The following is a 10,666-nucleotide window of genomic DNA, read 5'->3' as shown; positions in this document are numbered from 1 at the left end:
CCCAGAGCTGGAACCCCTCTTCAGAGATGTCCTCTCTCAGACACTGGAATCTTCCTTTGTCACCCCAGGGCAGCTCCTTTGTGACTAGAGGTTGGTTTGGTGACAGGCAATCAGGCCCAAGGAATGCTCATTGTCTAGGACATGAAAGGATCTTCTCAGTTCCCACAAGACATTCTTCCTGCCGTGGCTTCAGCTTGTTGACCACACAGCGTTCAGTTATTGCAGACGAGGCTATAGCCACACAAAGCTTTGGCTTTATTGAAACCATGGATCTAGATGGGCCTAGATTTCCTCAGTCAGCCACTACTTTTTTTAATAACAATTTTTATAGTCTACATATAATTTTTTAAGTTTGGAAAAAAATATTAAAGCCAAATATACAGAGGTCAAAAAGAAAGAGAGAAAACAACTTGTTTTATATAAAGGTGCTTGTGAACAGTTGATCTCTGAAAAGGTACACAAGAAGCTAGACATAGCCGCTGCCTTTAAGAAGGATCTGTGCACTTTCTTCAAAAGGGGCATATTGCCCATAATAGTTTGTAAGCTGCGTTTTAGTAACACTTCCTCGTGTTACTAAATATTCTTCCTTGATTCTGTGTCTGCTGTATATGGTATTAGAGGATGTGCTACAATTAACCAACCCCTATTGCTGCATCTTAAGTACTATTTTAATGGGATAAGTCTGCAGTGCACAACGCTGCACGCGCTTCTGATCTAGGATAAATTCCTTCCAGCACATTTGCAGGACAAAAATGGGCATGCACATGGGTCTTAAATTCTTGCCTTTTTGGTACATGGTCCCCTCGGCAAGTTCATCTCACCAAGGAGTGTGCACTCTACTTGTTTTCTTAAAGAGTTCTGTTTCTAGGTCCTTGAAGATCATCTCTGTCTGCAGCAGCCTTGACTTCTCGCAACTCTCTCCTGCTTTCTCCTGACAAGTGGATTCTGATTTGGCCCACTGAAATAAGCCTGGGGGAGGCTTTGTAATGCTTAAATTTTCAGTCTCAAACAACATTTTAAACACTATGAGATGAATGTATGACACACTGGTCAAGGATATACAACCTTTTTGGTGGTAGCTGAGCAACATCAGCATTGAAAGTGCAAACTCTCTGACCTCAACACCTGTGCACAAGCTAAAACTTTTAACAGTGGTTTAAAAGCACAACCAACCCAAGAGACTCCAGAGACTGGCTTCACTAAGGTATGGTAAATCCACACCACGTCGTCCTATGCAGTCATTAAAGATGACCACATGGGAACTTCCCTGGTGGTCCTGTGGTTAAGACTCTGCACTTCCACTGCAGGGGCACGGGTTCAGTCCCTGGTAGGGGAACTAAGATCCCACATGCCAAGGTGCAGCCAACCAAAGAAAAAAGGATACAATTTGTTTGGTTCAGAGATCCTGTTAAGAATCTGGTAAGTGCCGAGTATTTTCATCTCACGAAAATACATGTGTGCAACAGGGCTATCTCTGTGGTCCAGCTGTGGTGATCACAGGTTAAGTTTCTTCTTCGCTGCACTGGGTCTTCATTGCTGCGCACAGGCTTTCTCTAGTAGCAGTGCACAGGCTTCTCACTGTGGTGGCTTCTCTTGTGGAGCAAGGCCCCAGTGCTCGTGGACTCAGTGGTTGTGGCACAGGGACATAGCCGCCCCATGGCACGTAGGATCTTCCCAGATCAGGGATTTAACCGGTGTCTGCTGCACTGCAAGGTGGACTCTTAACCACTGGACCACTGGAGAAACCCCAGGTTAAAGCTACTTGATACAGATCTTGATCGATACAGAGCAATCACACTATCTATATTTCTGAGCATTATAAGAAACAGAACATCCCCTTGATAGTCAGTCCCTCTGCCTGGAGTGTTCACATAGCTGGTTTCGGAGTGGGGATCTCAATCAAACCTTACCTCCCAAGGGCCTTCTCAGATAACCTTATCAGTGTAGACACTGCCCTTCTCCCTTCTCATAGTCTTCACACCCTTTGGTTTTCCTCAATAACACCTTTGAGGTGATATATTTGTTACTGATTTATGGGGTCTGCCTATCTTAGCAGTGGGCTCATGAGAGCAGAGATTAGGTTGGACTTGTTCACTGTTTCATCCACAAGTTACATCCAACCTGCCTTTCTGTGAGCCAAGGATGGTCTTTACAGGTGAACATTTGTAATCAACTGAGGACAGCAAAGACTGACTTGCAATCTTCAAAAACAGCACTGCATTCTTCTCATTAGACCTATATTTTAAAAACTGTACTCAATTGTTATATTTTAAATTCCACCAACAAGTACTCTGGATGTTTTTATCTTTGGTTATATAAGCACCTACATAAAAGCCTCGTTTTTGGCTCTTGGCCATCAGAGCCTATAAAATACTTGCTATCTGGCCCTTTATAGAAAGCTTGCCGGCTTCTGGTCTAAGGCAACATTTCGCGTACAGGAGACAAACCATAAGCGTCAGATGGGAGAAATTACGAAACAACAAAAAAGAAACGTATCTAAACACACAGACATCCATTTCCACAAAATAAAATACCGTATAGCCAACCAAGTATTAATGTGAACAAAGTTATCTCAGCGTCAGATTACCGGGCAAGTCCACAGTTTACATGTCTAATGCATACTGCAGCTTGTTACCTTTCCCCACAATTGGCATACATTAACATCATCGTTTTGGAAGCACTGTAACTGCATCTTTCAGGATGGCGCCGTGGCCTCTGGACGCGCGGTGTAGAGGGCCCAGCACCCGCAGGTCTTGGGCGCTCGCTCGATCACTGCTGCTTAAACGACTGCACAAAAGCCACGGGAGCCCCAGAGGGGCGCACTCGGAGGCTAGCGGAGGTAGGGGTTTCCCTCGCCTTAATATCTTATCAAACCGCTGGATCGAGAAGAAGAAACCGAATTGAAGATCTCTTGAACCTCAAAAAGCCAGTTCCATCCCTGCGAAGCCCGTAGCTTCCCGGTTCGGCTTCTACCTCCGGGCGGGCCCGGGGAGATGTGACAGGCGCCGCGTCCAGGAGCCTCCCGGACGTACCTCACCTCGTATTTTCTTCACCGTGGCCCCGCGAGGAGAAAAGAGGCCCTGACATGGGCAGGAATTCCCCAGGTTCCCTACTCCCGCAGAGAACTCAGCCACTCAAGCCTTAGGACTGCAACGCGGACAAGCACGCCCGCGGCTAACGGTCGTCCGCGCCGTTCCAGCCGTTGCCCGGCGTCGCGCATCATGAGCCCACTCTGGACATGCGCGGAAAAGCCTTCGCACGTACGCATCGCTAGCCCCTCCCGCGCGCTCAGCCACGCGCGGCTTCTTCCCGCCCACCCCGTGCCCCCACTTCCGGGGTTTCCTGGCGACGGCCGTAAGTGGCGGGCGGAAGCAGCGCGCGAGGCCAGCCGTAAAAGGCTCCCTCGCGCCACTTCCGGCCGGCTTCCGCAGACGGCCCTGGTGGGCGATCGTGAGGCGCCGGAGGACGTTCCCCGCGGCCGGAGCCATGGAGATGCCGCTGCCGCCAGACGGTGAGGCCCAGCCCTGACTCGGGGCCCGTTGATCTCTCCCCGGGACCCCCAGCTGACCCGCCCCGCCTCCTAGGGTCCCCGGGCCTAGGAAGGGGCGGGGCTCGGCCTCCCGGGTTTGCCCGCGGCCTCTCCCGCGGGTCCTCGCATTCCCGGCGCGCTTCTGGCCCCTATCGGGACCCGTACAAGGGCGGCCTCTCCGGGGCCCACCCCTAGGGACCCGACCGGCGGACGCGGGCTGGGAAACCAGGGCCCCCGGATTTGGGCGGTCCTAGCTGATGCCCCGTGTGGCCTTTTCTCCGTCCTCCAGACCAGGAGCTCCGAAATGTCATCGACAAGCTGGCCCAGTTCGTGGCTCGGAACGGGCCCGAGTTTGAAAAGATGACGATGGAGAAGCAGAAGGATAACCCGAAATTCTCTTTTCTGTTCGGAGGCGAGTTCTACAGTTACTACAAGTGCAAGTTGGCGCTGGAGCAGCAGCAGCGTGAGTCCTCTCCAGCTCTCGGGCCCCCTCCTCTAGCCCTTCCTTTCTCCGATTCCATCTCGGGCTCTACCACTAAACGCCTTATTTGGGGTCGCATGCTATTTCTTTGTGAAAATGGGTTAGTTCGGCATGTATGATCTTTCCCGCTGTTCCTGGAGTCCTGCAGCCCTGAGGCTGCAGGGTCCGAGTGTTACGGAGAACGAAGTTATTGATCTTCCTTCTGGGCTCGGAATCAAGGATTCCTGTTGTTTTGCAAACTTGATGACTGATGTCACCGAGTAGAGTGCTTCAGTGTTTTACAGAGAGGAAGTGATAGAAGCCAGGCTGAGTGGGACCCTCCCGATGAATACCGTCCAGCCCTCTTTGCGGGCTCTCTGGGGCGTCCAGCAGGGTTTTTGTGCATTTCTGGTGGTTGCAATCCAGATCAAAATGAATTGTCCTGTGGACTTTATTACTTGGTAACTGTTTATGTTCACTGGTTTGTGCTTCAGAAACCAGGCCTTGACCTTAAAGAGTTTAAGATGGAGTTTGTTATCACAGCTAGCCTATGAATAACAAATATAGACACCAGATAGATAGTCCCTGAGCTCACGTCTGTCTTGTTCAATAGCAAATCCCTAGCTTCTAGATACCTTTGTGTTGCAGATTGCCAAGCAGTTGGACATTGAAAGGTGAATGCTCCCTGGACTACAAGCTCCTCGAGGCCAACCAGACCTTGTTTGGGACATTATTGTGCCTAACAGGCAGCATGTAATAGGTGTTCTTATGGCAAAAGTACAGTGGCTTGAACAGGCACAGTGTGTTTTGAGAGCCGAGAGAGAAACCAAAGCGTAAGAGATCCAGCATGGCACCTAGACCTGTGTAGACAGAAGAGTTTGCTCTGGAGTGGGAAAGTTTCCAAGGGGAAAGTTTGGGTTTTTCTTCCTTTGTTCAGGGGTTCTTCTGGTACTTGTTTAGGTTTTTCGTTTGTTTTAATATTTATTTAGTTGTGGTTCATGGGCTCCAGAGTTCAGGGGCTCGGTAGTTGTGTTGTGAGAACTTAAGTTGCCTGCAGCATATAGGATATTAGTTCTTAACTGGGGATCGAACCCACATCCCCTGCATTGGGAGGTTGATTTTTAACCACTGGACCACCAAGGAAGTCTTGCCTATTTAGGTTAGATATGTGATTAGGGGAGATTTGTTGCCTGAAATTGTAGACAAAATGTACTCACTTACCTATGTGTTTCTGGAGCAAACCATTCCTTCGCCTCAGCCCATCAGGTTTGAAACCCCTGATATAGGCAGTAGGGAACCACTAGAGAGGCTGAAACAGGAAGAGGTGGATTGGGTTTGCGTGGCCTATGTGGCGGACAGGCTGGAGGGAGCATGAATGGAGACCAGGACCAGTGAGGCTGGCAGCTGGTGATGAGGTCTGGATTAAGTCAGTGAGTAGAGTAGAGAAAGTGGGCCTGGGGACAGCTAGGGTTAAGGGGTAGAATACATGAACTGAAATGCCAGGTGGATATTGATGTGGGTGATGTAACTGGGCAAGGGAGGACTGTGTTTCGGTTTGAGTGACCATGAGGTGAGAGATACTTCTTCAAGGGGAGCCCACTCCCACTCTGGAAGGTCAGCAGTAGGAGGTGGCCTGGGACTTGGTGCCATAATGTGGGGAGCTTGGGGTGCTTCTAGCAGGCGAAGATCGGGGCTCAGGGAATCCTTTCTGCAGGTAACAGTATCTCCGTTGCCATTAAAGTCTGTGACAGAGTTAACCAAGTAGGAATTGAGGAGACAAGAGTGTTCAGACAGAAGATGGAACCTTAGGAGGGGTTGAGGAGTAGTGGGAACAGAAGCTTAGGGTTCCCAAACCCCAGAGAACGAGTGATTCTTGGAGTGGCCAGAAGTGCAGAGCAGGGAGGGCTGGCTTGCAAAGGACTTAGAAATTCTGGAAGCTCTAGGGAAGCTCTGGAAGGGTTTTGGTACTGTGTTCTGGAGCAGGGCTAGCCATTTTGTAGCCAGCCTGGTGGTTTGAGAAGACTGAGTTCCGGGACCACTCAGGAATTATACCCTACAAACTCCTACACCCTACACAGCAAACTGGTTTTGTTTTTTTCCCTCCAATCTGTTGCAGAAAGTACAGTTTTGCAAAGTACAATAAAAATGTGAACTTCTATGAGAGTTCCCTGGTGGTCTAGTGGTTAGGACCTCAGTGCTTTCAATGCCAGGGGCTGGGTTCAGTCCCTGGACAGGGGGCTAAGATCCCGCAAGTTGCACGGCACAGCCCCCAAAAAATGTAAACCATGAAACATCAAACTGCCGTGAAAGCGCCCAAACACTCCTCTGCTATTTCTGTGCTTGTCTCGGTGTCACCTGGGGCTGGCCCCTTGGACCCCACTTGGATCAGCAGCACTACGGCCATGGGGTAGAGAAGAGGAAAGGGGGCAGGACTGGGCGCAGGGAAACCTAGGTGACGAGTCAAGCCAGAGTCGTGGCAGTGATGGCCGCGCAGAGTGGTGTGTGATCTAGAAGGGTGACTTGACTACGTGGGGCAGCTGGTTAATGTGGGGTGCAAGGGAGAGAGAGGTGCACGAACTTCGCTTCTGGCTTGGGTAAGTGGGCGTGGCTGTGCCAGCCATGGATCAGGAGTGGGGCTTTGGAAGGGGTGGGGCACAGGGCGAGAGGAAACCATACTTGTTTGGGGCATCTGCAGAAAACAGTGGCTATTTGGTCTAAGACCTAAAGCCTGAGGAATCCAGGGTGCCACTGGTAGATTTAGGGGTTATAGAGCAGTGGTCCCCAAACTTTATGGCATCAGGGACCAGATTCATGGAAGACAGAATGAATCGTTTCTACAGACGATGGTGGGGGCAGGGGGGGACTGGTTTGGGATGATACAAGTGCCTTATACTTGTGCACTTTATTTCTATTACTATTACATTGTGATATATAATGAAATAATTACACAACTCACCATAATTAGATCAGGCATTAGATTATTCTCATAAGGAGCTCGCAACCTGGATCCCTCACATGCGTGGCTCTCAGTAGGGTTCATGATCCTGTGAGAATCTGATGCTGCCACTGACCTGACCGGAGGCAGAACACAGGCGATAATGGGAACGATGGGGAGCAGCTGTAAATACAGATGCAGCTTCGCTTGCTCACTGCTCACCTGCTGCCGTGCAGCTGGTTTCCTCACAGGCCAAGGGTTGGAGGCTCCCTGTCGTAGAGTGCAGATTGTAACTGCAGCCACAGCAATACATCACATTCCCCTAGAGGCTTGCTCAGAGAAGAGCATTTAGTTCACAGTCCAGGCCTCCAGCATGTAAGAGTCGGACAGAGAAAGGGGACAGCCACGCCAGCCACATGCGACAAGGAGCTGAGACGGGGCCATCTGGCTGAGTGGGGATGACTGCAGTGGCTTTGAGGGTGGGGTGGGCAGGCAGAGCCCAGGCCTCTGTGGGTTGAGATAAAGGAGAGAAGAACTGAAGATGAACTTTGGCTTTAAAATTGTTGGATGGGGAGGCACAGGCTGAAGGGGGAGTTTGTAAAGACTGAAGACTCCACCATGACTAGATGCTAATGGGAGGAGCCAGTAAAGACAGAAAATGAAAGACAGCAAGGCGACACGTGCTGAAGCATCGAGGGGCGCGATCCAGACTGCACGTCGGGGTGGTCCCATGGGCTGCCCTTGGGTGCAAGGACCAGAAGGCCCACCTCAGACCTAGGCGCCCTGGCGGGCCCTGGGCAGCACACTCCACCCCATTGTTCTTTCTTTGGCTGGGCCCCCTGAGGGTGGGACTCAGAAGGGCTCCAGCAGAGTATGGTCCTGTTCAGACCAGATGAGGCCCAGAGGCAGAGAGGGCAGCCATCTGTCCCGGGACCCTTCCCCAAGTCCTCCCTTCCTGTCTTACCTGGCAAGGTTCGGGGCCTGCACTTGCCCATCCTGTCTCCTGCCAGCAGGATGGGGCAGCCTATGCTGCCTCAATCTGGATTGACCCCTGAATACAGGAGAGTAGAGTCTGTGGAAGGGAAGGCGAGGGGCCCAGTGTCCAGAGGCCACCGCGTGTGTCGGGTCACTGCCGCGCTCCTGCCACAGGGCCACAGTTGTTTGGCCTTGCTGGTTGGCCCTCCAGAGGCTCGGTAGCTTTGTTACCTGGGAAGGGAAGAGTAGACTGGGGGACAGCAGGCAAGGATGCTCGGAGTCAAGAGAACCCCTTGGGGAGGGACTGTTTGTTCAGGCCCAGGCGAGGGTGGAAGCGGGTGGCTTTGGGCTTCTGGGCTAATGGACCGTGGGCAAGGCCAGATGGTGTTAGCTGGAGAGTGGAGACCATCCCAAAGGTCTCCGAGGAGAGGGCAAGTGGAAAGGGCCCAGGGCCAGGCCCTATGAGACAGGGTGAACATAGCTGGGACAGGTCATAGGAGTTCTCTGCTGGGGGGTGAGTATACGGAGGGGAGCTGCCCAAGTAGCCGCCAAGGGGATACCTGGACCCCCGCCGCCTCCTCACAGGGGCTGCCTCTCCTCCTCTCCTGCCAGTCATCTGCAAGCAGCAGGCCCCGGAGCTGGAACCGGCTGCGACCCTGCCTCCCCTGCCCCAGCCCCCGCTGGCCCCTGCGGCACCCGTCGCGCCAGCCCAGGGCACCCCATCCATGGACGAGCTCATCCAGCAGAGCCAGTGGAACCTGCAGCAGCAGGAGCAGCACCTGCTGGCCCTCAGACAGGTACGGGCCCGCTCCTCCCGCCCCACCCCTCCTCCCGAGGGGCACCCGGCACTCACCTCTGTGCCTCGGGTTTCATGTCTGCACTGGCGCTAAGGACGGGGCTGTCCCATTGCCCAGGGCTTGGAGTGAGACAGTCGTCGCTCCTCCCGCACTGCCACCGCCTTTATTGTGTTTAGCTCAACCCCTCACGCCGGACCCTAAGGTTGGGTCTCCTCCCAGTGAGCTCATTGCATAGGCTTTGACACACATGCCCCCATCATGCTGCAGCAGGTGTGATAAGTGAGCCTGCACGTCGGAAATGGTGTGACAGAGAACGCCAGGTGGCCTCTGGTGCCGTTCGCACAGTTCTTGCCAGTTAGGAGGAGGCTCTTGTGAGGTGGACCCTTTTGTCCCAGTCCATCACAGCCTGGTACTTTGGCCAGATACAGTAGGATCAACTGCTGGAAACCCAAGGTGGATAAGGACACTTGAAACACCAGCCCCAATTTTATTACTGGAGTTGAGACGCAAATTGATGTATTGGAAACAAGACACTCCAGAATGTTCACTCTCAGTTTGCACATGAAACTCTTCACAAACCGAGCAGTCCAGCCTCAGCCAGCCCTGGGCTGACCGCTTGTCCCCCTGCAGTGCTGGGTCTCAGCCATACTTCAGTCTGCCAGTCTAATGGGCAGAAGTCTGGCACCGCGTGTTAATTTTGGACTCCTGGTTGCCAGCACGATGGCCCTGCATTTATTGACTGGTGTCTGTTGATGTGCATCCTCCCCACGCCTTGTTCACACCGCCACTCATTTTTCTTTCTTTTTTTGGTGAGTTCACGTGCAGAGGTTCCTTGTTCCTCTGGGCCTTAACGTTTCCACCTGTCACCTCTCGGGGGGAAATGTCTCCCTCTGTGTCTTGCCTGGCTACCCCCGCTGCCTACTCTTGTACTGCGGCGTGACTCTCCGATTCGTGTCTCAGGCTTCCGGTGTGAATGCTGGGGGCGGGGCACGGATGGGCCAGCCTGGGTGTGCCTGGGCCGGGGTCCCTCCTCACACAGTCTTGGCGTCCCCTTGCCTTCCAGGAGCAGGTGACGGCAGCCGTGGCCCACGCACTGGAGCAGCAGATGCAGAAGCTCCTGGAGGAGACGCAGCTGGACATGAATGAGTTTGACAGCCTGCTGCAGCCCATCATCGACACCTGCACCAAGGACGCCATCTCGGTGAGGGGCGGGGGCGGGGCGTGCTCCAGAATCTGCTGCTCCTGACGAGGTGGGCGCCCACGGCCGGTCTGGGCCGGGGCTACTCTCGGGGCACCCCGTTTCTCCCTCTGCTTTCTGCCTGAGCACTTCCGTGGGCTCTCCCGCCAAGAGAGAGAGGGAAGGTGGGTGGAGGTTCCTGGGCACTCTGGGCACCCACACACCCTCGGGCCTGGGGAAGCCAGCCCCGCTTCACCTGCTGTCCTGGCCGTTGCAGGCCGGGAAGAACTGGATGTTCAGCAACGCCAAGTCCCCGCCGCACTGCGAACTGATGGCGGGCCACCTCCGCAACCGCATCACGGCCGACGGGGCGCACTTCGAGCTGCGGCTGCACCTCATCTACTTGATCAACGACGTGCTGCACCACTGGTGAGCGCCTGCCAGCCCCGCCATCCCCCACTCCTCCGCCCCCTCCCGGCCACTGCTCTGCCCGCAGGAGCCCGGCCTGTCTTGGGATCCCTCTTCTTGAGGGTTGGTCTGAACCACAAGCCCCCACGGGGAGGACAGCCACCCCCTCTCCCCTCACATACACCCCTCAGCCCCTACCCTGGACCCCGCGTCCCCCCAAGGCCACTGTCCCCTTGCGCCTTGCTTTCAGGGCAACTTCTGCGTGTTTTCCAGTGTCCGTTGGCTGCCTTGTTCATACCTGCCACTCATTTTCCTTTCTTCACTGATCTACACACACTCCATTGCCCTGAATGCACTCTGCTTCAGGAGTCTTCCCATAGGGCCT

General features: G+C 53.6%; 1 protein-coding gene across 2 annotated transcripts in view; it reads left to right on the top strand.

Moving 5' to 3' along the window:
- The first annotated feature begins 3,402 nt into the window (after positions 1–3,402).
- CHERP (calcium homeostasis endoplasmic reticulum protein) overlaps positions 3,403–10,666 on the top strand; it is a 19,313-nt gene continuing 12,049 nt past the window's right edge. Inside the window, exons 1-5 of one of the 2 annotated variants that reach the window (XM_027548111.1) lie at positions 3,403–3,511; positions 3,819–3,992; positions 8,512–8,696; positions 9,760–9,897; positions 10,151–10,302. In XM_027548111.1, coding sequence (XP_027403912.1) covers positions 3,487–3,511; positions 3,819–3,992; positions 8,512–8,696; positions 9,760–9,897; positions 10,151–10,302 — 674 coding nt within the window. In that variant the 5' untranslated portion in view covers positions 3,403–3,486. The remainder of the gene's footprint in view (positions 3,512–3,818; positions 3,993–8,511; positions 8,697–9,759; positions 9,898–10,150; positions 10,303–10,666) is intronic. The other variant, XM_027548110.1, reaches the window with a different exon arrangement.

Source organism: Bos indicus x Bos taurus, chromosome 7 (genome assembly GCF_003369695.1).
Source record: "Bos indicus x Bos taurus breed Angus x Brahman F1 hybrid chromosome 7, Bos_hybrid_MaternalHap_v2.0, whole genome shotgun sequence".
NCBI classification, from domain to species: domain Eukaryota; kingdom Metazoa; phylum Chordata; class Mammalia; order Artiodactyla; family Bovidae; genus Bos; species Bos indicus x Bos taurus.
The sequence above is the reverse complement of the archived record's forward strand: the minus strand, read 5'-3'. Positions and strand labels throughout refer to the sequence as shown.